At 56.8% G+C, this 26,951-nt stretch overlaps 1 protein-coding gene across 1 annotated transcript in view; it reads right to left on the bottom strand.

The window, feature by feature from the left end:
- Positions 1-472: 472 nt before the first annotated feature.
- KIF6 (kinesin family member 6) overlaps positions 473-26,951 on the bottom strand; it is a 380,047-nt gene continuing 353,568 nt past the window's right edge. The window contains exons 17-22 of the mRNA XM_081094290.1: positions 20,374-20,458; positions 18,607-18,742; positions 15,333-15,430; positions 9,249-9,335; positions 7,806-7,912; positions 473-1,245 (exon numbers count right to left, since the gene is read on the bottom strand). Coding sequence (XP_080950416.1) covers positions 1,235-1,245; positions 7,806-7,912; positions 9,249-9,335; positions 15,333-15,430; positions 18,607-18,742; positions 20,374-20,458 — 524 coding nt within the window. The 3' untranslated portion in view covers positions 473-1,234. The remainder of the gene's footprint in view (positions 1,246-7,805; positions 7,913-9,248; positions 9,336-15,332; positions 15,431-18,606; positions 18,743-20,373; positions 20,459-26,951) is intronic.

Below are 26,951 nucleotides of genomic sequence, written 5' to 3' on the forward strand. Positions count from 1 at the left end.
GCAGGGGTCCTCAAACTTTTTAAACAGGGGGCCAGTTCACTGTCCCTCAGACCGTTGGAGGGCCCGACTATAGTTTAAAAAAAAACTATGAACAAATTCCTATGCACACTGCACATATATTATTTTGAAGTAAAAAACAAAATGGGAACAAATACAATATTTGTATTTGCATGTGGCCCACGGGCCGTAGTTTGAGGACCCCTGAGTTAGAGAGTAACTAGGGGTACCTCTAGTTGGGGTGATCAGTGAAAGCCCCCCAAGGAGGGGACTTTTGTCACTAACTAGCCACATATCAACAAGCCAGAGCCTCCCCTTTGCTTCAGTTCCCTGATTATGTAAATGAGGGTGTGGATTAGAGGGGCCTATGGGGCCTGCCCAGCTTTGAAATTCAGGGACCCCTCTTCTCCTGCATGACCCTTTCAGCCGGCCCTGAGAGGAGGGAAATAAGCCCCTGGGAAGGAGAGAACAGGAGCAGCGGACAAGCACGTTTATTCTGCGAGCTTCATTTCCAGGAGCCATTCCTCTCCCTCTCCGTTCGTGCTCCCTGACCACAGCCCCCACTCGTCGCTGCCTAAGGGTTGGCCCACCCTCCGCAGGCTCTGCACCAGGTGCCTCGCTGAGACAGGACCCGGCAGCTGTTTCCTGGTGGGAGTGTGAGTTTCAGCCCCAATCCTGCAGTGCCCCAGGGCGCCCACACTGCGGAGCTCCTGAGCCATCCGCGGCTCTCTGGGTGCTGCCATGTCCTTAGACCGCAGGGTGGGTGGCTCCCTGGAGACACAGCTCATGCCGATGCTGCCTACGGGTCAGCCCGGCATCAGGGTGATGGCCGAGAGACTGGAACTGACCCTCACGATGCCCTGTATTCCACTGCCCTGCCTTAGCTCCAGCCTCCCGCCTGGCCTGCCCTAGGCATTCCTGTGGCAGAGGGTAGGCTGGAAAATAGCTGGAAATGACTATTATTCCCCATGTGAGCTCTTGCACTACCTGGTGCTACTTCATGTCTGTGAGTGAGCAGCAGCCCTTGTCCGGCCCCAGCTCCCTGGCCCCGCCCAGCCTGCCAGCTCCAGCGCCCACAGCAAAGTGGCCCCAGCTCCCGGCAGCCTCCCGGACACCAGCCCTAAAGAAACAGTCTCCTCCATTGAAATCAAAGTCCCGAGCTGCTCCCAGCAGGTCACTGCTGAAGCCAGGGTGAGTGAGGGGCGGCCGTCATCTGTCGTTCGTTCTTACTGGACACTCACTGGAAACCTGAAAGGAGACCGGATGCTCTTGGTTAGGCTGTGCAGGGGCACCGACTTCTCCGGGATTGAAGGGCGAGGGGGCCTTGGGCAGTGCCCCTCTCAGTGCCCGGCTCCCAGGGCTTCAGCTACTCCCCAGGCTCGAAGGAAGAAGCCCTCTTTGCCCTGGGCCAGAACCAACACTCACGCTCCGACCCCAGGGCTCTCACGGGCTCTCCTTCTTCATTCAGAGTCTCTCCCTGCTCTTTGCTCCAGGTATTCAGTAGGCTCCGTCCGGCCCCTCTGACCACACGGCCCGCCTGTCACCCCCCCATGGCTGGGCGCGGAGAAGGCTTCTCTGGATGAAGAACCAGAGCCCCTGGGTTCTAGCCAGGACGGTCCCCTATCTGTGATGCCCGTGACTTTGGGGAAATCGTGTTAGTTCTCTGGGCCTCACTCTCCTCCTTTCCTAATACCTGGGAAAGCACGGGACTGGCGTGGCTCCTGGCTTCTCCAGGTGTGGTCCAGGGACCAGCAGCCTGGGCATCCCTGGGAGCTCGCCAAGAAGCGCAGAACCTTGGGCCCCACCCAGACTCACTGGACCAGAATCCGTGTTTCAACGAAGCCCCTAGACTCAGCGGCGCATTCAAGTGCGAGGGGAACTGGTAGGAGCCACATGCCGTTAGTTAATCTGCCTGAGGTTTCGCTATCACCACAGGAGCAAAAGGGAATTTCTGAAGATTCTTGGGCGGAGTAATGAACACAATGTTTAGCAAAACCTGCAGCAGGCGGAGAGATTGGGGGGTGAGGCTGTGGCAGCCGAGGCGCAGCCGGGGGACCTGCAGTGGGTGGGGAGGGGGTGTGGCCTGCTTGATGCTGCCAAGGAAGAATCCACGCTTCTCCGTGACACACTGGACTGGACGTGGAAGAAGCTGGGAGATCGAGGTGGAAAACAATTCAAGGCGAGAGCCCTCGGCCCCTCAGGTCTAATTCTGTGTGCAGCACTGGCCGCCTCACTGTTCACCCAGCTGGTCTCTGTTTAGAGCAGCCCCAGCTGTCCTCACTGAAGGAAGGACCGGCAGGCACACCCGAGTCCACGCAGCTGACGTGTCACAGTCGCTCCGCACCTGGTTCCCAGCTCTGCTGCGCGTTGGGAACCGAAGCCCGGGCCACTCCTGGGGCGGCTGAAATCAGAGTCTCCAGGGTGGGCCAGGTGACTCCCTTGGGCCAGCAGTGCCGAGACCCACTGCTTTCCTCTCTGCTCCAAGGACTGGCGGGGGCCGGTACGGGGCCCACCCGCGGGCGGCTGCTGGCCGGGTCAGCGGTCTGATGCTCCCTTTGCACACTGACAAGCAGGGGGCCAGGAGCGGCGGCTGAGCCAGCGCCCCCCCAGGACTGTCACTGCCCCCCAGACGGGGCCGTGATGACAGGGGTGGGGCCGTGGAGAAGAAACACAGGCTGGCTCAGGGGGCACGGACTCCAAGACGGTTCTGCACAAAGACAGACCACAGCCCCAGGGAAAGGCACCGTGTGCAGGGCATGGTTAACTGCGTGAGCCCAGTTAGATGGAGCTGTCCCTCTGTATTAGACGTTGTGGCTGTGGGGTCCCGGAATGGAGGGCGCTGCTACAGATAAACCCCTGAAAACGCCGCACCTCGCCCTGCGGACCAGGTGTCAGCACGCAGGCCACCCCTGCTCAGCTCCCCGTGACTATGGACATTATTCAGGAGATGCTGCCCACGGGGCAAAGGTGGAATCGGACCCTGACCGGTGAGAGGGAGGCTGCTGAGGTCACATGAGGCGGAGATGGCCCTTGCGTTTCGGTCTCTTCTCTAAAGTTCCATGTTCTTGTTTTTCCACGGGGAAGGTTCCAGAGCAAAGGGGAGAGGGCGCTGGAGGTTCCCCAGGGTGGAGACACAGAGGCACTCAGACCGAGCCCTTCCAGGTACCAGCGGGGGTCACACCACGGTTCCTGTCCAGAGGGAAACACTTCCAAACTCAGAGGTGAAGGGAGATGGAAAACACTCTAGAAAGGATTTAACCTCATCTCCGTGGACTGTAAAGCCGTCCTTGGTAGTTAGAAGCAGCAGATCTGACACCGCGGTGACTAACGCCTCCTCCGGGGAATGTGCATCTGTCCGCCGGTGCCCCCGGCGGGGATTGAAACGTCCCACAGCCTCCCGTGGATCCTAAATCAAATCGATTCGCCGGCCCTTGCTGAGGCCTGAGAGCCCGCGGGAGACTTATGCTAAATCACTCTCTCTGGGCCCTTGCTCCCGGCGACAGTCACAAATCCCCCATAATGAGCGCTCTGAGACGCCCAGACAGGCGGGCCCCTAGATCGAGGGCAGAGGGAGCCGGGGAGAGGGACGTGTTTGCTTTGGTCGGGGAAGGGGCCTGCGCCTGGCCTGCGTGTTTGCCTGCAGGGAGGCTGATAAGTGGGCTGTGTCGCAAGTGCTGTGCGGTGGGACCTGGGCCATCTGCCGCGTCTGTCCACAGAGGAGGCACCTGCTGGCCGGTCGGCCGACCTGGCAGGAGAGGGGCCCTTATCATCCTGTATTCGGCCCCATGGTTGTTTTTCTTCCCTGAAGAATGAAAACTGAACCCTCGAACTTGTTTGTTTTGACGAATGACTTCCAGGCTGCTGTTTGTTCGGAGAACAAAGCTCCCGGCTGCGGGGCGAGTGGACGGCAGGCCCAGGGGCCAGCAGGGCCTTGCAGGACGGCAGGCCCAGGGGAGGCGCAGAAAACCACTGCTCGCGGGGCAAGTGATTCGACGTCTGCGTGCCTCAGTTTCCTCGCCTGTCAGAGGGCTCCGTATGCCTCACGGGAGTGCTGAAAGCCTGGGATGGAATGACGTACATAGAGTGCGAAACTGGTAACGCACCGCACCCGTTTTAGCCAGTGTTTCTCCCTGCAGCCCAGCTGCTGTGCTGCCTGGGCATCGAGCTGCAGGGAGACGCCACCCTGACCCCGGCCGTGGGCGAGGCTCTTCTCTTCCGAGAGGGTTGGAGGCAGAGCCTCTGTCATGTGTACAAAAGCCAAGGAAACGTGACTTAAAAGATTGTTCCTCACTCCAGGACTTCTTGACGGGAGAAATGACAGTTGAATTTTATGAACTGCCCCGGGGAGGGACCTCCCTGCCCCAAACCCAGTCTCTTTCTCCATTTATGGCCCGGACTCTGCATCCCGCACCTCCTCAGAGAGTTTCCCCTGCAGTCTGGTCCGCTGGTCCAAGTCGTCAATTTCCTTTGTTCCTTCGTCACCACTTCACTCACCGTCTCTGCTTTCTCCCCTCCCCTCCCTTCCCTTCCTCTCCCCTCCCCTCCCCTCCCCTCCCCTCCCCTCCCCTCCTCCACCACTGCAATCCCCGGCTTTCGCTCTCCCAGCCCCACCCAGAAGGGCGCTGGGCCAGGGCCACCGAGGCCAGGGCCACCTGGACACGCCCCGGCCAGTGGTCCCCGTGCTGCGCCCGCTGACTCGCAGCAGCACTGGGCTCCATGGCCGTCCCCCTTGGAGCCCGCTCTCCTGCGACCTGCCTGAGGCGTCGCTCACTCAGCCACCGGCTGGCCTGGCCCTGAGCCTTCTCAGTGTCTCTGGCTGCACCTCTAAATGCCGTCAGGCCTAGGGATTTGTTGTCAGCAACGAGGGATTTTACGCTGTGCAGTGCCCGGCTTTCCACACCTCCCAGACCTCCCTTGGGCTCCAGCTTCAAGTGCAGCCGCCTTCTCATCTCCTCTGGGCATGCACACCCCCTGAACTCCGAATGGGCCAACCGGAGCTCCGAGGACTCCATGCCCTTGCCTCTCTCGCTGGGAAAATGGCACCACCGTCCCATCTCATTGGCTGCTCAGATCAGAAGCTTGGGACCCCCAGGCTCCCCTCCCTCTCTCCTACCTACATCCAGGCCTCTGTGAGTCCAGGTTGCCCTCACCCTGGCCTGGACCTTCCCAGGCGCCTGACAATGGCTCCTCCTGGCCCTCTAACCCAAGCCACGCACGACAGCCAGAGTGACTTTCCAAAGCAGTAGGCACGCCCGTCCGCTGCGGGGCACATCCTCAGAGAACTCCCCCTGCACCTTCGATAGAAGCCAGAACCCCACAGGGACCCTGGACCTGACCCTGCTGCCTTGCTCACCCTCCAGCCACTCATGGCCAAGCCAAGCTCCTTCCCTTCAGCGCTCTTCATTTCTGCTTCTCCGTTGGGCCAGCTCACCCGAGAGCACCATGCTGCTCCCTTCTCACTGTTCAGCTGTGAGGGTAAAGCTCTTCCCGCAGGGAGCCTCCCCACCACCCTCCCAGCGAAGCGCAGCCTCCCCGATACTCTCTGCAACACTGCGTATTTGGCTGGTTCGCTGCACTCATCTGCACCTCACAGGGTCTATGCTAGTTGGCGTGTTCATTGGTCTCCTCCCTCTTCCTAGAATGTTGAGGGCACTCTGTCTTTTTAAAATATATATATTTGTATTGATTTCAGAGAGGAAGGGAGAGGGAGAGAGAGAGAGACCTAGAAATATCAATGATGAGAGAGAACCATCGATCGGCTGCCTCCTGCATGCCCCCTAACAAGGATGGAGCCCAAAACCCGGGCATGTGCCCTTGACCAGAAACAAACCCGGGACCTTTCAGTCCACAGGCTGGTGCTCTACCCACTGAGCTAAGTCAGTTAGGGCGAGGGCCCTCTGTCTCATTCACTGCCAGGACCTGCCGGGGCCCAACCCCAGCAGGTCCAGGGGTCCCCAAAGGTGTGGACGGAATCGGCGAAGAAGGAATGACACGGTGACAGCGTTCAGTTGATCAGCAGCCTAGCCAGGATCTCCAGCCAGGATCTCCAGCCAAGTTCTGGTCTGGATCTCCAGCGAAGTTCTGGTTAGGATCTCCAGCCAGGTTCTGTGTCCATGTTGTCTTGCTAGGTTCTCCAGCCAGGTTCTGTAGCCAAGTTCCCTCATTAGGTTCTCCAGCCAGGTTCTGCCCAGGTTCTCCAGCCAGGTTCAGTCACCAGGTTCTAGTCAGGTTCTCTTGCCAATTTCTGTAGTCAGGTTCAGTCCAGGATCTTTTGCCATGTTCTCTCGCTAGGTTCTGTCTCTAGGTTCTGAGGCCAGTTTCTGTCCAGGATCTTTTGCCATGTTCTCTCCAGCGAAGTTCTTCTGTCTCTAGAGAACGTTCTGTGTAGGTTCTGTGCCTAGGTTCTGTCTCTCTTCGTTCTGTCTTCTTCTGTCTCTTGCTGTCTTGTTACAACTGTATTTATACCAGTTGATTCAATCCTATCAATCTCTATTACAAAGGTTAGGGCGTTTCTTATCTCCATTCCAGGGAGTAAAGATTATGTAGCTTAAGCATGATTGTTCATAGTTAAAGTGATTAATTACCCGCCTGGCACTTAGTTAAGAGGTTTTATTCCCTCCCTAACTTCAGGGGAAAATCCCTACCTGGGGAAACAACCTTTCTCAGAGAGGTGACCTTGGTTAAAACACATAGTGCCAAGAAGGTGAGCAAACATTTTAAGAACAGTATGCCATATATGCCAGGTCCTTTGAAACAGCAAGGATGGACCGGCTCCCGGCAAGGACCCAGCCCTGGTACAGTGCCTGGCACACAGGAGATGCCCAATAACTGTTGTGTTCATTCACCGACTGGCTGTGCAAACTATTCAGCGTCCGATACATGTCGCTAGAGTATATGGGGAGTAGATGGGGCCTCGGAGATCACCGAATCCAAATTCATTTTTTCTCTCCTTCTTCTCTTTAGACAAGGAGACTGAGGCTGAGAGGAAGCCAGCGGTGAGGTTACAGTGCCCCAGCAGGTTGCTGGCAGAGCGGACTCTCAGGTCTCAGACAGGCCCTGGCCAGGTGCCCATGGTGCTGACCCTACCAGTGAAGACGGGACGCACGTGGGCTGGCATCCCGGTGAGCACAGCATTGCAAAGGCCACCCTTCCCTCGGGGTGCTGGCCCTCAGGGCCGGTGTCAGTCATGCTGCGCCCCTGGTCTGCCTCTCATCCACCACGGAGCCTGCTGGAAACGACGCTAAGCCTGCCTGGCCTGGTCTCAGGAGAGCGCGAGGAAGGCGGGAAGGGCCTGCTCTTTCCCTCCCTGTTGTCTGATCGGCCACACACGTTTCTCCATAACTTCCATGGTCCCAGGCCTGGGCCTCCAAGTCTGCTTACACCGACACCTCATTGGCGAGGCCACACCTGCAGGAGAACTGGCGTTTCCAGCCAGGGACTCCACAGGCCAGGCCTCCACTCAGCCCTCCTGTGTGGCGAGGACCCAGCCAGGGAGCGCTGGCTTTGAGGACAGGGGACAAAGGGAGCTGACCACCTGGAGGAGGAGAGAGGCTTTGCCAAGCCGGGCAGGAGCAGCCGGGCTGCCCACCCTCCGGCCTGTCTGGGGGCTTCTGATGCTGCGTGTGGGGCTTTCTCCAGGAGGATGCAGAGGCCAGGCACACGGACGTGAGCACCAGGCCAGTCCCGTGGCCTCAGGACCGTGCAGGGCGCTTCCTGTTTCCCTCGGGGCCTCGGTGCTAGCTCCAGCCTCCCCCTGGGGAGCAGAGCGGAGTGGGGGGCCCCGTGGCCCTGGGGGAAGGGGCACTTACATTTCTTCTGCAGAACGTTCTGTCTGGCCTTGATGAATGCCAGGATGTCGGAATCCGTCTGGCTGTCTCCAGTGAGGGGGACGGACGAGGCCCGCCTCTCAGGGATGCTGGGGACAACCACAGGTCACACTTTACTGCCCCTTATGTTTGGACTCAGCGCTTACCTTTCCCAAGCGCTTTTCCATTTTCAATGACTCCATGTCACCCAGGAGGCCATGAGGACCAATCGCCTCCTCCTCCCTCCCTCCCCCTTATTTATGCAGCAGCCACAGCAAACCTTTGCATGCAATTGTGTCATGTCCTCACCACCTTCTCCACCCTTCGTCACACCCCCTCTTCCTCATTCCCCAGCTTACCCGAACAAAGCCCATTTGACCTGGGACCTAGCTCCTCCAGCACCCAATTTAGATGTCATGTGCCTTAGGCTGTCTCCCCAGGGTGTCCCATCCCCACCACAGCTTAGCCAGTTGTCTCTGAGGCAGGGATAACTATTCTCCCCTCTCTCCTTAAAAACAGAGCCATAATATTTAGCCAAGTAAGCTGCACAGCTAAAAACTACATCTCCCAAGCTCCTTTGCAGCAATGTGGCCAGGTGACCAGGTCCTGGCCAATGAGATTTGTAAGAAGTACTGGAAATCCCCTTAGGAGGGAAGGGAGGGACATATGCGGCCTTCTCCCTCCTCTTTCTCCCTCCAACGTCTCCATATAAAATCTCCCTTAAGAAAATTCAGAGCAATGTGCTCTCCTGGCTTTGCCAAGCTGCCACCCTCACACCTGCCCCTCCACAGCAGGTGACAGTCCCCACTCCCTCCTGTATGTAATAAGCTGCTCTTTTGTCAGCATTCCAGCTGCAGCTCAGCCAGGAGTGCTAAGGCAGTCACAGCAGGGGGATGGGAGCTGGGGGGGGGGGGGGGGAGGCGGGGGTCGGCTGTCCGTCCTCTCTGGGGACAGGGAGGAGCCCGGTGGAGTTCACCCTGGGACACCTTGGGAGGAGAGTGGCACCTGCCAGATGAAGAACCGTGATGGTGAACCGTGTGGGCCTTCTACTCAGAGGGCACAGAGCGGGCGCTGGGAGAGGCCTGGTCCACTTTGTTCAGGTGCCAGGGAGAGGCCTGGAATGAGTGGCTCACAGGATTGTCAACTCTGTCCTCCCTGCCTGGGGGTTCTACGGGGGCTCGCGGCCCATGTTGGGACAGTCCCTGGGCTGGCTCTTCTTTCCTTTAATGGCCCCACGTACATCTATTCACAGGAGACAGGAAGCATGCATACAGGGCCCCAGCGACCCTGGGGGATTCGGGGGCCAGAGCGGCGGCCAGCCCTGGGCTCTGTGTGCGGCCACTGGACAAGGGGCTCCTCAGGCTGTGGGGGAGGCAGACTGATGATTTCCACCCAATTTGCCTACAGGTGGGGCAGTGACAGGCGTGAGAGGGGAAGATCACAGACCTGTCGTCCAGGGAGGCACGAGGGCCCGTCTCCTCCGGGCTGGGCAGGATGGGGCGAGGCGAGGGCAGGATTTTCCTGGTATACACACTGCGGTAAAGACCAAACCCACAGATGAGAAGGTATGGGAGGAGGTTTACCAGGGAGAAACAAACTCAGGGTCTGTGGTTAGGAGCTGTATGGACCGAATCTTTGTGTCCCCCCACCATTCATATATGGAAGCCCTCACCCTCAGTACGGTGCTGTTTGCAATGGGGCCTTTGGGAGGTTTGGATGAAATGATGAGGGTGGGGAGACCAGAGCTCTTGCTATTATGTGAAGACACAGCAAGGAACCGGACTCTCCCCAGACTCCGATTCAGCCTCCAGACTGAGAAATAAATGCATTTCTGTGGGGTGTTTGGCGAGGGCAGCCCGAGCGGACTAGGCCAGGAGCCCAGAGCCCTCTGTCGTGAACGTCCTAGTCAGGTCAGGCTGCCAGAACAGCAAACCACAGTCTAGTGCAGTGATGGCGAACCTTTTGAGCTCCGCGTGTCAGCATTTTGAAAAACCCTAACTTAACTCTGGTGCCGTGTCACATATAGAAATTTTTTGATATCTGCAACCATAGTAAAACAAAGACTTATATTTTTGATATTTATTTTATATATTTAAATGCCATTTAACGAAGAAAAATCAACCAAAAAAAATGAGTTCGCGTGTCACCTCTGACACACATGTCAGAGGTTCGCCATCACTGGTCTAGGGGGTGGGGGTGGGGAGAGACTTAAGCAACAGGAAGTGATTTCTCAGTTCTGGAGGCTCGGAGTCGGAGTTCAGGGTGCCAGCGCGTCGGGTTTCTGTGAGAGCCTTCTTCACTGTGTCCTCACGTGGGGGAAAGAGTGAGCGAGCTTTCTGGCCTCTTATCAGGGCACTGATCTCACTCACGAGGCCTGCACCCTCAGGGCCTAATCACCTCCAAAGACCCCACCTCCAAGTACCAGCCCATTGGGGTTAGGTTTCAGCATACCAGTTTGGGAGGCACATTCGTCTGTAACATCCCACCCCCCGATGCCCCCAAATTCATGTCCTCATTCCATCCTTCCCGCCCGCCCCCCCCCCCCCTTCCTAGCTTGTTCCAGCATCAACACTAAGCCTAAAGTCCAAAGTCTCATCTGAATAGCATTTAATCAGCTCTGGGTGAGACGCAAGGCACTCTTGATTCATTTCATCCTGAGGCAAAATTGCCCTCCAGCTGTGCGGGGACAGGCTCAGCATAGGCCAGTGGTTGGCAAACTCATTAGTCAACAGAGCCAAATATCAACAATACAACGATTTAAATTTCTTTTGAGAGCCATTTTTAAAACTTAAATTATATAGGTAGGTACATTGTTATTGACTTAATTAGGGTACTCCTAAGGCTTAGGAAGAGCCACACTCAAGGGGCCAAAGAGCCGCATGTGGCTCGAGAGCCGCAGTTTGCCGACCACGGGCATAAACCTTCCCCTTCCAAAAGGGAGGACAGGAAATAAGGAAGGTGATGGGTCCCCAGGGAGTCTAAATCCTCACAAGGCCAACACCAGGAGATCTTAAGGCTCAACCATCATCCTCCTCAGCTTGATGATCTGCCCGCTGGTCCCAGTGGGGTGATCAGCCAGGCTCTGCTGGGCCGGGGTCATGCCCTCACGGTTCTGCTGCATGTCCCCCAGTCTTGGCCCGTGGAAAGCAAGCCGGTGGGTCCTCCTTTTGAAACAGGGGGGCAGCCCTGAGGCTCTGAATGGCCTTTGGGGTCATTCTCCTCTTGCTGGAGGAACGGTGGTATTCACGGCAGAGTAGCGCTGTGGTTCCATCCCGTAAAATCCAGGAAGTCCGGCAGCCTGCCTCGTCCCGTCCCCACTCCTCCTCCTCAGCTCACCATGTCAGTGCTCCTGGTGGGGCGGCCGATCCCGTCCCCGGGTCACACCCACACTCATCTTGTGGTCGCTCGGCCGTACCCTGGGGTTCTCTTCTGGAGACACTTGCTTAGTTTTTGCAGCTTGGACAGGCGGAGGAGTCTCCAAATCTGTACATTCCAGTCATTTTTGCTTAATAAGGTCACCTTCAAGTCATGACTCTCTTACATTTCACTCTAAGCAGCCAGGAGGGGCCGAGCCATTCCTTCCACACTTGGCTTAGAAATCTCCTTGGCTAACACCAGGTTCATCACCTGTAAACTGGACCTTCCACAAATACTGGAACATGAACACAGCTCAGCCGAGTTCTTTGCCAGGGTATTACAAGGACTGCCTGTCCTTCAAATAGCACGCTCCTCATTTCTGCCCGAGACCTCAGAATGGCCTTTACCACCCAATTTCTACCAACATTCTGGACACGATTATGTCTCTTCTCTAAAAGACAGGAGCTTTCTCCACAGCTCTTCTCCGTCCATGATGAACCCTTCCCAGAATTGGTTTTAAAAGTCCCTTTAGGACAATCTCGGCTTCCTCTGCACTTCAAAGCTTTCCCGCCTCGCCCCATTACCTGGTTTCACAGCTGTTTCAGCACCTTTTGTTTTTTGCTGTAGCAGCACCACTTCTGGTGCCCATTCCTGTCTGAGTCAGGGGCACAAACATTCAGTCCATGACGATCGCTTAGACCAGTGATGGCGAACCTCTGACACGCGCGTCAGAGGTGACACGCAAACTCATTTTTTTTGGTTGATTTTTCTTTGTTAAATGGCATTTAAATATATAAAATAAATATCAAAAATATAAGTCTTTGTTTTACTATGGTTGCAAAGATCAAAAAATTTCTATATGTGACACGGCACCAGAGTTAAGTTAGGGTTTTCCAAAATGCTGACACGCCGAGCACAAGAGGTTCGCCATCACTGGCTTATACATTAATTTTCATATTGGAGCACTGCATGTACTGGGTATGCAAGTTGAACGAAAACAACGAAGATCACAAATGTCAGTCGTAGACAGGGTCTGCACACCAGGCCCTGGCAGTGTGCTCTGCAATGGCCTCATTGTCCCCATTATAGACACGAGAAAATGGAGGCTTAGAGAAGTTTAAAAAATTCTCAAAGTTACCCGGCTGGCCAGTGGCTGAATCTGGACCCAATCATGACTCTCGAAGCCTCCGAATCCATGCTCTCAGCCATGATGCTTTATTAACTGCCCCCCCCCCCCCCCGGTGTTCTGGGGGAGTACTCTGGAGACGCGTGGCGTTTCCCTGGCCACACCAACTGCCCTTAGGAGGCCCCAGCTGACCAGCGCTGTGCTTCCTGAGCGAGACGTCAGATCCAACAGCTCACGCACATGCAATTTGCCCATTTTACTAGGCTGCCTGGTATATTGGCCTGGCCTTGGATTCTTGGTTGCAAATAGCAGATCCCAGGAGTACCCCCTGGGAGGTAAAGGGCCAGTGGCCAGAGCTGTCCCCATGCCAGGGTCAGGATGGGGTCCTCTCTCTCTGGCCTTGGGAGGGTCCTGCCTACACACACGTCAGAGCTGGAAGAGGCCTGAAGAGTCTCCTGGTCAGAACCTTCCTTTTACAGGGAACACTCAGGCCGAGGCAGGCCAGGGTTCGAGACAGGTGCACCAGCTTTGCCACATCTGCACCGAGTCCAAGGAACTCCATAGGCCTGACAACCTGCGGTCCCGCCCATGAGTGCAGCCCCGTCCTCCGTCCTCTGCCGCAGCCCTCAGCCCCTCCCGTCTCTCCCAGCAGCGGGGCTTCTCCCCTGGGCCTGCCTCCTCAGGTTCAGGGCGGTGGGCCAAACAGGCAGGAAAGGAAATCAGAGCCCGGGCTGCTCACTAGTATTTCCCAGCATCCCAGAACCTCCCCACTGAGTGTGTGGGCCGGCTGGAAGGCAGCTGCAGGACCAGAGGCAGCCACAAGGTGGCAGGCTCTGCGTGCTCTTCTTTAGGGAACAGAGGCCAATTCTTTGGGCTAGAACTGGAGTTCTTGGTGCGGGGGCGGGGAGGGCGAGGAGAGAAGGAGAGAAGGGTCCAGGTCAGCTTGGAAGCTGTAGCAAACCTTACAGAACCAAGTCATTGGCACACAAATGCGTCAGTGACTCAATGGTTTCCCAGCGGAGCCTGTTCTAAGATTCCAGGGCGTGTTCACAGGAGCCAAACTGTGGGGAGTGGATGGAAGGGGCAGAGCTGGACAGGGCCTGGCAGAAGGGCCTGGTGACCACACCATGGCGGAGAAGGCCCTGCAGTCCTGACGCCCAGCCGGTTGCCACGACCAGCTCAGGCAGGAGCATGGCACGATGCGGAGGCTGGTCCCTAAGCTGCCCCGGGGGCACCGATGCCATCGCCTGGTGTCTGATCCCTCATGTAACAAATTACTTTTGTCCCCTCTCCTGACCAGCCAGCCTGACGCTCAATTCATTTCTCATGTTTATATTTGTTCTGGAGAGAGCATACCAGCCACCAGAACTTATTATCTTTCTTAATAAGGATTAATAAGCAATATTTATATCAATTAGACCTCCCGGTTGCCATTCAGAGCTGTGAATTTAGTGTGTGCAGCGGGCAGGCTCTGCACACCCTTGGGAGGTGACGGAATCCGGTTTCTTTCAGAGAAACTTGGAGCGGAGCGGCCCTGCCCGCCGAGCCCATCAGCAGCGGCCTCGCTGGAGCCCAGGTGCAGACACCAGCGGGCTCGCTCTCTCGCTCCAGCGGCTCCTCGGTGGCACTGGGACACTCATCTGTTCATAGAGCAACAGTGTCGGAGGGACCCTGGTGCATCTGACAGAGAGAGGGAATCCCAAAGGGGGAGCTGGCTTGCCCAAGGGCCCGCTGCTGGGAAGAGCTTTGAGGACGATTCAGCATATCCTTTGGGAAAGTCTCAACTGGGGGGACTCCTTGGGGGTCAGATGGAAAGAAGAGATGGACAGAGGGAAGGGAGAGGGAGAGAGAGAGATAGAAACATCAGTGATGAGAGAGGATCATTGATCGGCCGCCTCCCGCACGCCCCCCACTAGGGATGGAGCCTGAAACCCGGGCATGTGCCCTGAATGGGAATCAAACTGGTGACCTCTTGGTTCATGAGTCGATGCTCAACCACTGAGCCACACTGGCCGGGCAGGCTTTTCTCGGTTTTTTGTTGGAATGTGCTTTCTGGTCCAGGGCCCCATCGGGGACAGCACATCACAGTTCTAGTCGCTGCATCTGCTCAGGCTCCTCGCGTCTGTGGCTGGTTCCTTGGCAGCCCTGGGGAGGACTGGTGGGGGGGGGGGAGGGGAGGGGAGCCTGGAGAACGCCCCTCCACGGGCCTTGCTGCTTTCCTCATGACTTGGCTGGGGTTTGGGTTATTGAGAAGAAGGCCAGAGGTGGAGTGCCAGCCGCCCCATCCCATCACGGGGACTGTCTGACAGCCCCTCCCCCAACACTCCCCAACCAGAGAGCCCCACTGCCCTTCACCCGTCAGAGGCGGCTCCCAGGTGGTAGAGCAAGGCCCCACCCTGCCTGGCCTCTGCAGTGAGGGGTGGGGGTGGGGGGTGGAGTAGGGGGTGGGGGGGAGGTCCTCTCCGTCTGGGGCTGCAGGTGGCCGGGGCACATGGCACTGGCTGTACCGCCTGAGCTGTGTGGTTGGAGAGATGATGCCGTGGGTGGTGTGAGAAGGAACCTGCCCTCCAAGGCGGTGTGTGGGGAGGTGCATCCCTGCTGGGTCAGGCCGACATTCCAGAAACTGGCTCTGGGCCATCCTCACCCTCACGGGCGCTGCCCGCATCTGTCCTCACAGCCTTTCACCAGAGCTCCTGGCAGGCTGACTACCCTCTGCCCTGCCGCCAACACCCACTCTCCCCACCACCCTGCCCTCCCACTGCCGACCCCTCTCCCTGCTCAGGCGCTGGACCAGGGCCTGTGCGGTGAAGGGCTCTCTTGTTGCCATGGCAGTGGGTCTGCAGCGTCAGAGCTGGGGAGGGACTGGAGGTGGGGGTGGGGGTGGGGGGGTGACCAAACAAGCCGGGAAGCCACTGCCTGGCGTCCACACGTGATTTAACAGAGTGACTGCTCCTCCCACAGAGACCTCAGAGCAGCTGAGCAGCGAGGAGGACAGTGGGGAGCCGTTCTGGGGCGCCCCAACCCTGTCAGCCGAGCTCTCCTCTTACCTCTGGTTAGAGAGAAGCGGGGGCCTCTCGTGTTGGGACCCGGGCCTGGGTGGGAGCGGCTGCGTGTGACGGGGTGAGTTCCCTGCCGGAGGGTCCGCCTGTGGGCCAAGCAGCGTCGCACGGTGTTAGCCTGAGTCTGAGGCTGGGGAAGGGCCCTGGCTTAGTTCTTACGGGGAAAGAACTAGCTATGGAAGTTGGTGCATCTGACATACGCGGGAAAAGCAAATCTAGACACAGTGATGACTGTAGTGAGCGGCACCTGCATATCACCCGTGGGCGGCGGGGCACAGGCCGTGTGCGATCTGGGCTACGTTTTCCACGTTGAGCATGCAGTCCTTCCTGCCGTTAGCAAACAATGTTTAAAATGGGATCTGCCCGGCTGGCGTGGCTCAGTGGTTGAGCGTTGACCTGTGAACCAGGAGGTCAAGGTTCGATTCCCGGTCAGGGCACATGCCGGGGCTGTGGGCTCGATCCCCAGTGGGGGGCCTGCAGGAGGCAGCTGATCAGTGATTCTCTCTCATCATGGATGTTTCTATCTCTCTCTCCCTCTCCCTTCCTCTCTGAAATCGATGAAAATATATTAAAAAATAAAATAAAATGTGAGCTGACAGTTCTCCGAAGTCCTTTCTGGTTTTGCATCCCCGGTCACAGGGGGATGCGGCCCGAGGCGGGAGGACACCACCGAGCACCTCGTGCGGGAACAGCTCCACCACGTGCCCTGGAACCACACATCCGCACTCAGGGCTCGTGGGAGGGCTCCAGCTGCAGCTCATCTGGGCCTGGGCAGGGTGCCCGTGACGCTCCGAGAGCACGAGAGCACGGGGCACTTCCCACTGGCCCCCTGTCCCCCAGGACACTGTCGTGGGAGCTTCTCATCGCCTCTCACGTCCTGCCGAGGCGTAAGGCGTCTGCCTAGCCAACCCGGGTACATCGCAGCCTGTGAAACTGCTCAGAGCCAGTTCCCGGGCAACAGGGTGCCCGTCATCCCTGCTGCGGTCACCTGGCCCCTTTGGTTTGAGTGATGTCTGTGGACAGAGGACCCACGGAGATGACACCTTGGCTCCCTGGCTTCCACTGCCTCTGTAAGTCATAGACTGTCGGACCCTGTCAGCCGGCCCGAGTTGCACGGGATGCCCCTCACCCCTGTTCAGCCATGGAGCCCCCTTGGGTGCTGCAATGGCTGGCACCTCACTCTTGATGACAAACCAGGATGGGGTCTTTCCTGGGGGACAGGCAGACCCAGGGGCACTGTGGACGTGGATGGGAACCAATTACATCTTTATTTTTCCCAACTTCTACCTGAAATTTAACATGTAGACAACTAACCACCATCAGATTAACAGTACCAGCGACTTCATCACCAGTACAAATCATAGAGATCATCATATCGCATTACAGTTACAGAAATCTTGAAATATTGTGGTCATCATTTCTTTGAAATTATAGTAAGTATTGGGCCTGCCCTAGACCTTATTCATGAATGCATGTGTAAAGTGCTGTACATATTATCATACCGTAACCTCGTTTTAAAATACTTTGTGAACAGTATTTCAGTCTTATTGTTATTGTGTTGTTTTTTTGTCATCATGTGTGTTTAATTTTATCTAAATACTAGGGGCCCAGTGCATGAATTCGTGCACCTTGAAAGGAACTGTGGGTCGTGAGGCTGCGGTGGGCACAGGGGCGGGTCTTGGCCCATCCTCCATGCCCCCCGGCCCCTCCCACCACAGCCCCCTGGTCCTCTGTCTGCTGGCAGCCCCACTCCCACTGCTGCTGTGCCCACGTGCTGATGGTGCCAGCCCTGCTCGCACCCTCTGATGGTACGAAGCGATTAGGACTGCCACCAGCAGCAGGTATGAGTGGCAGCTGCTGCTACGATCGCCCCCCAGAAGCAGGGGGAGATAGAGAAGCCCTCAGGGGCAATAGGGGCTGGCGGCTGCTGCTCACACCGTTGACAGTGCTGACCTATTGGGGCTGGCGCTGGCACAAGCAGTGGGTGTGAGCAGCAGCTCCAGCGCAGGCAGCAGGTGCGAGCACTGGGCGGGACCACGGCCTGGGGGAGCAAAGAATTTTCAGTGACCACCAGAGGCTTGCCCCAATGACAGGGACCGGTGCCCCGCCTTGGTCTGGTGCCCCCGCTCACCTGCTCCACCATCCTGCGGCAGCCGACGCCCGCCATGTTCTGCATGCGCCCCCTGTGGTCAGTGCATGTCATGGCGACCAGTTGTTTGGTTGTTCGGTTGTTCTGCCGTTTGGTCTATTTGCATGTTAGGGTTTTATATAGATAGATTCTTCCCTATAATCCGCCCCTATGGCCACTTGGTAACATGTTGGGATCTGCTGCCTGGCTTTTGGGGCAAATGCTTCTTTGGATCAGTTTTGTTGTCTGTCAGATGGTCCCTGCGGGTCTGCCAGCTGTGCAGGTGACACGACCGTGTGCAGGTCATCACTCCCTGCACCACGGCCAGGGAGCCCGAGGACAACTGGAACCGGGGCTAAGCTAACGTTCCCCCCAGATTATCTTAGCTTCACTATATGATAGGGAACTTTTAAGAATTTGTTCAGATATGCAAAGGTTTATCTACAAATGTGTTTCCAGTGAAATACTAGAAATAACCTAAACATTAAGCAATGGAGGAGTTAAGGAGACTAAAACAGATCCGTGTGATGGGATGGTGCCGGCCGTAGGACTCTGGCGAAGAAATCACAGCGTGGGAGAGCAGTGATGCTCCGTAATTAAGCAAACATGCCTTTGAGCCGCCGGGAGACCAACACGATTCTAGTTTTATACAAACATGAATATATATGCATAGACATGTGATAGAATAATATGATCCAACATGATAATATTGGTTTCCTTAAGTGGTGGCGTTATTTATGGTGATCTTTACTCCTTCGTGGTTTTCTGTATTTTCTAACATTTTTATAATCTATATCATTGTAATAAGAAAAATCAATCAGTGTTGTTAATATGTTATCACAGGAGAACATCATGCAAAGCAATGGTGGTGTGCCCTGTTTTGATCCACCGGTTTGGGGCGTGCACCTTCCATCCCCCACCTTTCCATGAGACAGGCACTGAGCAAGGAAACAGTGAGCCCAGATCACCTGAATTCCTTGTTACCAAAATAAGCACTTGCTTCATGCCGGGGCTGAGAGCCTGTGGCCTCGTGTGCTGAAACCCTCCCCCTGGCAGCCCCAGGGGGCTGTGTCTGCCCCTCCCCCGCTGCCCTGCCCTCCCCCAGCCCCAGCAGGGCCTTGCAGCCACCCGTACCTGCAGGCTGCTGGCCTCCGCTGCCCACCAGGCCTCAAACTCCTTCTGCAGCTTCACCTTGGCTCTGTCCATGAGCAGCTGCAGGTGCTCAATCTCCACCTTCAGGGCCTTCAGGCGCGTGAACATGGTTTTATACCTGCAGGGGCATCAGGCAGGAGCAGTGAGAGTCTCTGGAAGGAGGTGGGGCTGTGGATGGGCTGTTGGCTGAGGACCTGTGCCTCCGTGGCCTCACAGGGCTGCGCTGGTAATAGGACTGGGACCCTCATGCTGCCCACCGAGGCCAGAGTGTGGTGCCAGGTTTCCCACCCACCACAGGGAAGCAGCGCTTGGTGTTTCTGTCCCGTGGGCTCGTGGGCCTGTGTGTGAGATGAAGGTCCCGTCTCCCAGAGCAGTAACTGCCATTACTGAGCACTTGTGAGGGGCAGGCATTGCTGCAGGCCCTGGACATATATGCGCTCATTGTACCCTCTGCACAGCCCTATGGATGCACACAGTTCCTCTCCACTTGGCAGAGCTGGAACCTCAGCTGGAGCGGTTAAGTAACTTGCTCTGTGACACAGAGTTCATAGGGAGAGCAGCCAGGATGGGGACGGCTCTCTGTTCTAGGACCAGACTTCACGGCCTCCCGTTGCGCTGGCTCACCATCAAGCCCAGGCCCCAAAGTGGCACTACCTTTGTTCGTGCGCCTGGGGGTGCTGGGCAGGCCACAGAGTCAGAGGTTGTCCAAGGGATTGTCCTCTACAGAGACACCCTGACTTCTGAGAGGGCCCCGTGGTTGGGAGTGTGGACCAAGGGGACAGGACGGGGGCAGCACAGACACAGAGGGAGGATTGAAAGGAACCAGAAAATAAACAGAGCGTGGGAGAAAGAGGACCACAGGGGAGTGAACCGGGGCCCGGAGGGCAGTGCAGGGCAGTGCGAGCTTTCGGAAGGGGGATGTGGCAGGAGTGACCTGCCCATCGTCTGCGTGGGGTCTTGTTCTGAAGTCTCAGGAGGGTCGGGTGGGGGGCGGGTGTGTGCTCGGGGTGCATGCCTAACCAGCCCGGGGGTGGCCTGTGTCACAGTGACACTTTGGGGGCAAGGAGGTGGCTTGTTTGGTCTCCCCAAAGTCTCTCCACGGCAGGGAGGAGACCGCAAACATTGGTTGAACGCATGAAGGAATGGATGGGCTGAGGCGCTCGGCTGGAGTGTTAGCAAGACGCTGTGACACGCTGTGTCGGTAATGGCCACACGGCTCTGTGTGCTTGGGGGTGCTCACTCTGTGACCGAAAACACCGGGGGACCCTCAATGGCTGCACGAGGGTCTGATGTTCTCAGGACGCCTTAGGGATCAGGAGGCAGAGGAGGGAAGTGGGCCAAGCTGCAGGTGGAAGGAAGACCCCCGTGGTCATATCTCTTGGCTCCCCTAGATGGCAGCAGTAGACAGGACTGGCTGCTCATGCAGCCTCAGCCTGGAATAGGGGGGAGGAGGTGCCAGCAGCCTCCAGCTCTCCCTTCCTGATACTCTTCCTGCTTCTCATTCCACCTCACCAGCCCGGGGTTCATGCACCACATCTGCCTGCTCAGAGGCAGCACCTCTCCAGCTGTTTCAGGACCCAACAGCTGGACCCACTTCTAGAGAAGCTCCAGGCCTGGGCGGGCACGGCCTCTCTGCCGGCCCAGGGCAGCTCCCAGCCTCCGTGGAGCCCTCTGAGCTGGGGGTGGGGGTGGGGGGCTCTGTGGAGCCCTCTGAGCTGAGGCAGGGGGACAAGGAGAAAGAAAGGGCACCTTCTCTTTTCCTCCTCCAGCTGTGACCGCAGCTTCTCTTCGTGCAGGTCTGGCACCGCGGGCGTGGGCATGTTCTCTGTGACACCTGGAGAAGGGAGAGCGATGCTCATGTTTACCTCAACGAGGAAGGAAGTCAAAGGGTTAGGGTGCACCCCAAGATGAAAGGGGACTCTGGGAGCTCCTCTGGGGCCTTGGGATGGGACCTCCCCTGGCTGGCGCCCTCTGCTCCGATGGAGGCCCCCGGGGGCTCCTGTGAGTCCGCTCAGCCAGTCGTCCTTCCACTGCCCAACATCTGTCAGGGGAGGAGAATTCTTCTTTACGTCCCACTAGTCCTTTTGCTATTAGGTTCACGCATTTCCTCTAGAATCCCCAGGGAGGATGCAAAATAGCATCGCCCATCCTCGGATACAGAGCCCTGTGCAAACCAGGAAGACACCACTAAACCGGTCCATGTCTTTTCTGTGCCCGCCGAGGGGCTCAGTTCTCTAGCCTCCTGGTTTTGACTTCCCTCTAAAGCAGTGGTTCCCAAGCCTGACTAACCCATGCAGTGCACCCAGAGCTGAGACCCACTCTCAGATCCCCTGCCCATGACAGGGGCATGGCCGGGCCGCGGGGAGGGCTGTGTCCTCCACTGGGGATCAAGCCCGCAACCTGGGCATGTGCCCTGATTGGGAATCGAACCGCGACCTCCTGATTCCTAGGTCGATGCTCAACCACTGAGCCATGCTGACTGGTCAGCTCGGTTTCCTCTTACTTGAGCTGAGAGCTACCACACTAACTTCTTTCACCTCCACTTTGGATCTTAACAAGAGCATAGCATGTCCTCCTAATTTGCTGGCTCTTTAAATATCTTAACAACAACAACAAAATACCATGTGTGTTTGGAGCTTTATTCTCAGGCTGACTCTTTCCTCATCGAGGACTCACTGACAGTTGTCTAACTGATCTTAAATCTAAAGCCTGAGTCTGGACAGAACATTCCAGAGAGGTCTGCAAGGGGCAAAGCTCTCCTGGCTGTGCAGGCTTCACGCCCTTTATTTCCATAGCAGGTGAATACTAACAATGACCATTGACTGAGTGCCTTCTCGATGCTGGGGTCTGTCAAGTGCTCACCACACCTTCTTACTGATTCTCAAAAAGCCGAGCAGGGAAGGCGTTGCCTCACTTCACTTAGATTCGGAGGCTCAGAGAGGGCTGTGAATAACCCAAGGTCACACAGCTGACAAGGGACAGAGCTGGTTCCAAAGAGCTAGGTGTTTATTCCAGGCAGTGCCCGGGACTGTATTCCAGCCACTTGGTCGTTGTCACGGCCCTGACAGGCTGTCATTGGCCATTAGTAAGCTTGAGGTCAGTTTAAACACTTCGATATTTTTATTTTATTTATCCTCACCCAAGGATATTTTTCCATGGATTTTTAGGGAGAGTGCAAGAGAGAGGGAAAGATAAAGAGAAACATCGATGTGAGACAAACTGAGGTACATGCTCTTGACCAGAATCAGACCATGAATTTGGTCTGCAGGCTGACGCTCTATCCACTGAGCCAAACTGGCTAGGGCTACACATTTTCATATTTTTATGAGTGGTTGTCAAAGCACCCTATTTCAGTGTGATTGCCCTTTTGATCACAAATGCAACACCCCCCATTTATTGGGGGGGGGGGTTAGCCTGCTGAGAGGGACTTATTTTCCCCTTGGGCTGCTGTTCCTGTCCTCATCGGACTCATTGATAAATGTGCTAAGCGGACTAGGAGTCTGTGCTGTGTCTTCCAGGCACCAGTCACTTTCTCTCCCTTGCGTCAAGTGTCGACTGTGACTTCTGAAGTGACCGAGCAGCGTCTGACTCCTCATTGAAACACAGGAGATGCAGACGCCACAGACTCCAGAGCTGCGGACTCCACTGTCACCCACACCGTGCTCCGGACGGGTCCTGAGGAGCCAGACAGCCGGCCATGCGGCCACGGGTCCCCAGCACAGGCGCCGGAGCCCCTCCGAGGCCGGGGCGGGCCCTGCTGCTCCGTGTCCCCAGTGCACTGCTCACACTCCACAGACGGGGTGCACTCGCGCCTCCTGGGTTCATGGCCCTGTGCCTTGAAGGAGGTCAGACGCGAGAAACTGGAGAAAGTATCTTACCGACAAACAGGCAATGGCAGGATGGGACGTGGACAGAACACTCCTCTCTGAACAGTGTCTGAAACAGGCAAATGTGCCGTCCAGCCTCTTAAAAAGTAAAGCTGTGGGTCTCCTTCCTCCTTGTGGGGCCACACCTGGGAACCCCTGAGAAGTTCATGAAGGCCCTGTTCTGTGGTGACTGGCTGGGCGTCCTGCAGCCACACGGCCTGACAGGCCCTGGAGGCAGGGCTTCGGGCTGCACAGGGACGTCTCAGACACCCGCCCTGCCTCCCCCGCCCCCCCCCCCCCCCAGGCAGTCTCTAGGGGCCTCGTGAAAATCAGAGGGCGGGGCGGCTGAGCCAGGCAGGCTGCCCAGCTTGCGTGCAGGGCCCTGGGCAGGAGTGGGGCTCCCTCTTCCCCGTAGCTGTCTGCCTTCTCCTGGGGCACCGTGCGGGTCTCCCTGGCAGATGGGTGTTACAGGTGCCCTGGAAGCCCGAGGGTGTCCGGGAGCCCAGGGCAAGGAGAGCATCCGGAACGCAGCTGAATGAGAAAGGAGCCCATGTCAGCCACCCCGGTGGGGCACTCACTGTGCCACCTCACTCATTCTCATCACTCCAGCGGGCAGGTCTCATCCCCTCCTTTTCCAGACGAGGAGACCGAGGCTCAGGGTAACAGGTGGCTTGCTCAATGCCATCAAGCTGCCATGCAGCAGAGCCAGGCCCTGACTCCAGGACTAGTCACTCACTCACTCCCGTCACAAACGTTGATGCGTGTGGGCACGGGCCCGCTCCTGTGCCAGGGCCGTCTCCTGAGAAGGCAGATAGACCCTCAGAAACCGCGTCCCTGTGGAAAGCCAGGGGCTGAGAGCTGCTGCAGGGGGAGAGAAAGCTGGAGGGCAGCCACGTGAGGCGGGAGGCAGGGGGCCTCTCTGAGGAGGGGCATTTGAGCAGGGACCTGCATGAAGAGAGAAAAGGGTGTGCAGAATTCAAAGGAGAGAGAAAGGAGTGAGTGCAAAGAGCCTGAGGTGTGTCTGCTGGTGCATCTGGAGAATGGTGGAAAGGCCAGCATGTCTGGAGTGTACCCCCTCCTACCTGCCATGATTTTGGGGCTCCAGAGAAATCCCTAAAGCTCCACTTCCCATTCCCCGTTCTCTGCCACCCCACACACTGCATGTGCACACACAGGGAGATGGAGAGTGGTGGGAGCGGAGGCCAGTGAGGAGGCCCAGTCACAAAGCACCTTGTAGGTCATGGGAAGGACGTCGGCTCTGAGAGATGCCAGAGGCTGGAGGGTTTTGAGTAGAGGAATAGCTTGATCGCGTCCTTTGATATCTAAGCCAAGCGGTTTCTTTGCTGAGCAAGACAAAGCTGCTCCAAAGTGAAGAATCGTTAATGTGAGGTGGCGCCAGGATGCCGAGGGCTGTTGAAAGGATCTGGGAGGGAGAGCTGGGGCATGGGACCTTGGGCAGCCAGAAAGAGGGCACGGTATACCCCCAAGACACAAGCTATCCGCGTTGTCATGACAACCAAAGGGGCCTCTTGCCAAAGGTGATGTTTGCTTAGTGAAATGCTTTGTAACCCACCAGGAGACAGCCCCTGGCTGCGCCTGCTGCTTCCTGAGCTTGGCTCACTGTCCTTTCTGCAGACAAACGGGCTGGGAACTCAAAGGAAGTGAACAAAAGCGCTGAGCAGCGGAGGGGGAGTCACCAAGGGCATCGGGCTTTGTGTGTCTCCATGCCCACTGGACTGTGGCCAGGGACAGGCCCTCCAGTCACCTGACAGGAGGCACAGGGAGCCCTCCCCTCAGGCACAGGGTCCGGCTGGGACAGGGCCTGGGAGGCCGCAGCCCCGAGTGGCCTTTGGGTCACACTGTGACTCCGTAGGGCAGCCGGCTCCAAAGCAACACAGAGGCGAGGAGGGAGGGTTCCATGCCAGCGGCGGCGGATCTGAACGCCACACGGAGGAAGCCCCGGGCTGTCAGACAGTGACTGAAGCCTCAAACGGCGCACACGGCCCCTGCTCTGAAGTGTCAGGTCTTTGGGAACTAGCAGCACGAGGAGGACAGGGGCCCTTACTGGGAAGGCCAGACTCCTGTGTGCCCCTCCTCCCTGGCATGATTGCACTCGAACTCCTCTACACACACACACACACACACACACTCACACACACACACACTCACACACACACTCACACACACTCACACACACACACTAACACACACACACACACTCACACACACACACACACACACTCACACACTCACACACACACTCACACACACTCACACACACACACTAACACACACACTCACACTCACACACACACACACACTAACACACACACACTCACACACACACACACACACTCACACACACACACACTCACACACACTCACACACACACTCACACACACTCACACACACACACTAACACACACACACACTCACACACATACACACACACTCACACACACACACTAACACACATTCTCACACTCACACACACACACACTCACACATGCTCACACACACAAACACACACTCACACTCACACACACACACACTCACACACACATGCACTCACACACATGCACACACACGCACACACACGCACACACATACACTAACACACACACTCTCACACACACATGCACTCACACACACATGCACTCACACTCACACACACACACACACTCACACACCCACATCCCCCACCCCCAAACTCTCCTGTGCAGTTATTTAGCTTCTTAAACGTGCAGAACCGCATTTCGGTGGCCCAGGCTCTCCCTGGGGTGCACATGAGAATCACTAGAGGAGCTCACAGCAGCATCGACAGCTGGGCCCACTCCCGACCTACTGAGTTAGGGTTTGCTGGTAGGTCCCCCAGTGAATTCTTTTTTTCCTTTTTTAAAATTAGAGTATTTATAGCCAGAAGCATTTGTTTGGTAAACACTATAGTAGCTAAATAAGTAAAACCCAAGACAAGCAAGGAAGAATTGATGGGCACATTACCGTTGGCCCTTTGTCACATCATTTAAATTAGCTAATCAATAATTATATACAGAAAGGGATGGTATCATCAATAAGGTTGATTTAGTGCCATCAGTAGAAATCTCCTACAAAGATAATAACATGTGCTCTTATTGAGTCAACAAAAATCTAAAATAAATTGTCATGTGAGCGACTCTAGAATCTTAAAAATCCAGATGAACAACATGGGAGTGAATGATCAGATTATACTATTCTGAAAGGAAAAACGAACAGATCAAGTTTAAGCAACAGCAAAGGAATCAGTAAATGTGAAATAACAATGGCGAGTTAATCTTGTTTGATATTCTTTCCCTGGCGAGCTCTGACGCTCACCCCTTGTTAAGAAACGCCGCGCAGCCTCTGAGCCCTGTTTCAATGCAAGCACTTCAGGCAGGAGAGAGCAAGAATGCCAAGTCCTAGCAGGTGGCGGCGGAGCTGGCACGCCCGTTCCCCTGTCCACCGGCCAGGCCTTGGGAGCCCCGGTGGAGACAAGGGGCCCCAGGGTTGGCAGCAGGAGAGGCACCTGTCTGTGGGCTGGAGCTGCCCGCACGCGGCCCTGGTGGGTGCTGGGTCAACCTGAACGCTGCTGCCCACGGTGCGGCTGCTCCGTGGGTCGGGGCTTCCCGTGTCTTATCTCATCCAATCCTCGCAGCCCCGCTGCAGGAGGGGAAGTGGAGTCCTGACGGGGGAGGAGCCTGCCCAGGATCACACCACTGCTGAGCGGAGCCGAGCTCGGGGCCCCGGCTCCATCCCACTTCAAAGCCGCCGCCCTTTCCTCCCTACGCGATTCCGATGATGAAGGAAGCCCGGGCAGAGCATTGAAGCCGGTATTGACTTGTCCTTGGTATTTGAAGGTGATGCTCTTTCCCGCGAAAGCCTTTCAGATCTGGGGCCGGGGCTGAGACAAAGCCTCCGTTTCTTCCCACGTGCCGGCCCGTGAAGACTGCCCTTTACCAACAAAGCCCCGCTGCACCCTGGCCCCTGGCATTTGCAGCGCTCCTGCTGGAGCCCGCCCCCCAGGCTCAGCCCCCGTGCCCAGAGACGCCGGAGGGGAGGGGCCGGTGGGTTTCCACAGAGCAAAGGCCACAGGCCCAACATGGCCCTCCCCTGGCCAGTGCCCGGCATGGGAGCAGGCGGGGGTACGTGGCTCTCCTGTGGGAGAGGGGACCTGGGAGCCGGGGTGGCATCAGCTGGTCGCCTCCGCTCTCCACCGAGTGATTCATGCACTGGGCACCCTCTCTGGGCCTCCCGGGCTCCGCTGTCTCATAGACTGTGGCTCACTCAGCCCACCTTGTCCGAGAAGTCCACGTGTCTGTTCTTGCGGAGATGAATGGTGTCAGTGGCTCAGTTACCACAGTGGGCAGCGGCTCAGAGGCAAAGAGTCTGGCTTCCCAATCAGCCCATTTCCTGGTTAATGGCTCAAATTTATTGTCAGCTGAAGT

This window comes from Myotis nattereri, assembly GCF_964212035.1.
Source record: "Myotis nattereri genome assembly, chromosome: 6".
Lineage (NCBI taxonomy): Eukaryota > Metazoa > Chordata > Mammalia > Chiroptera > Vespertilionidae > Myotis > Myotis nattereri.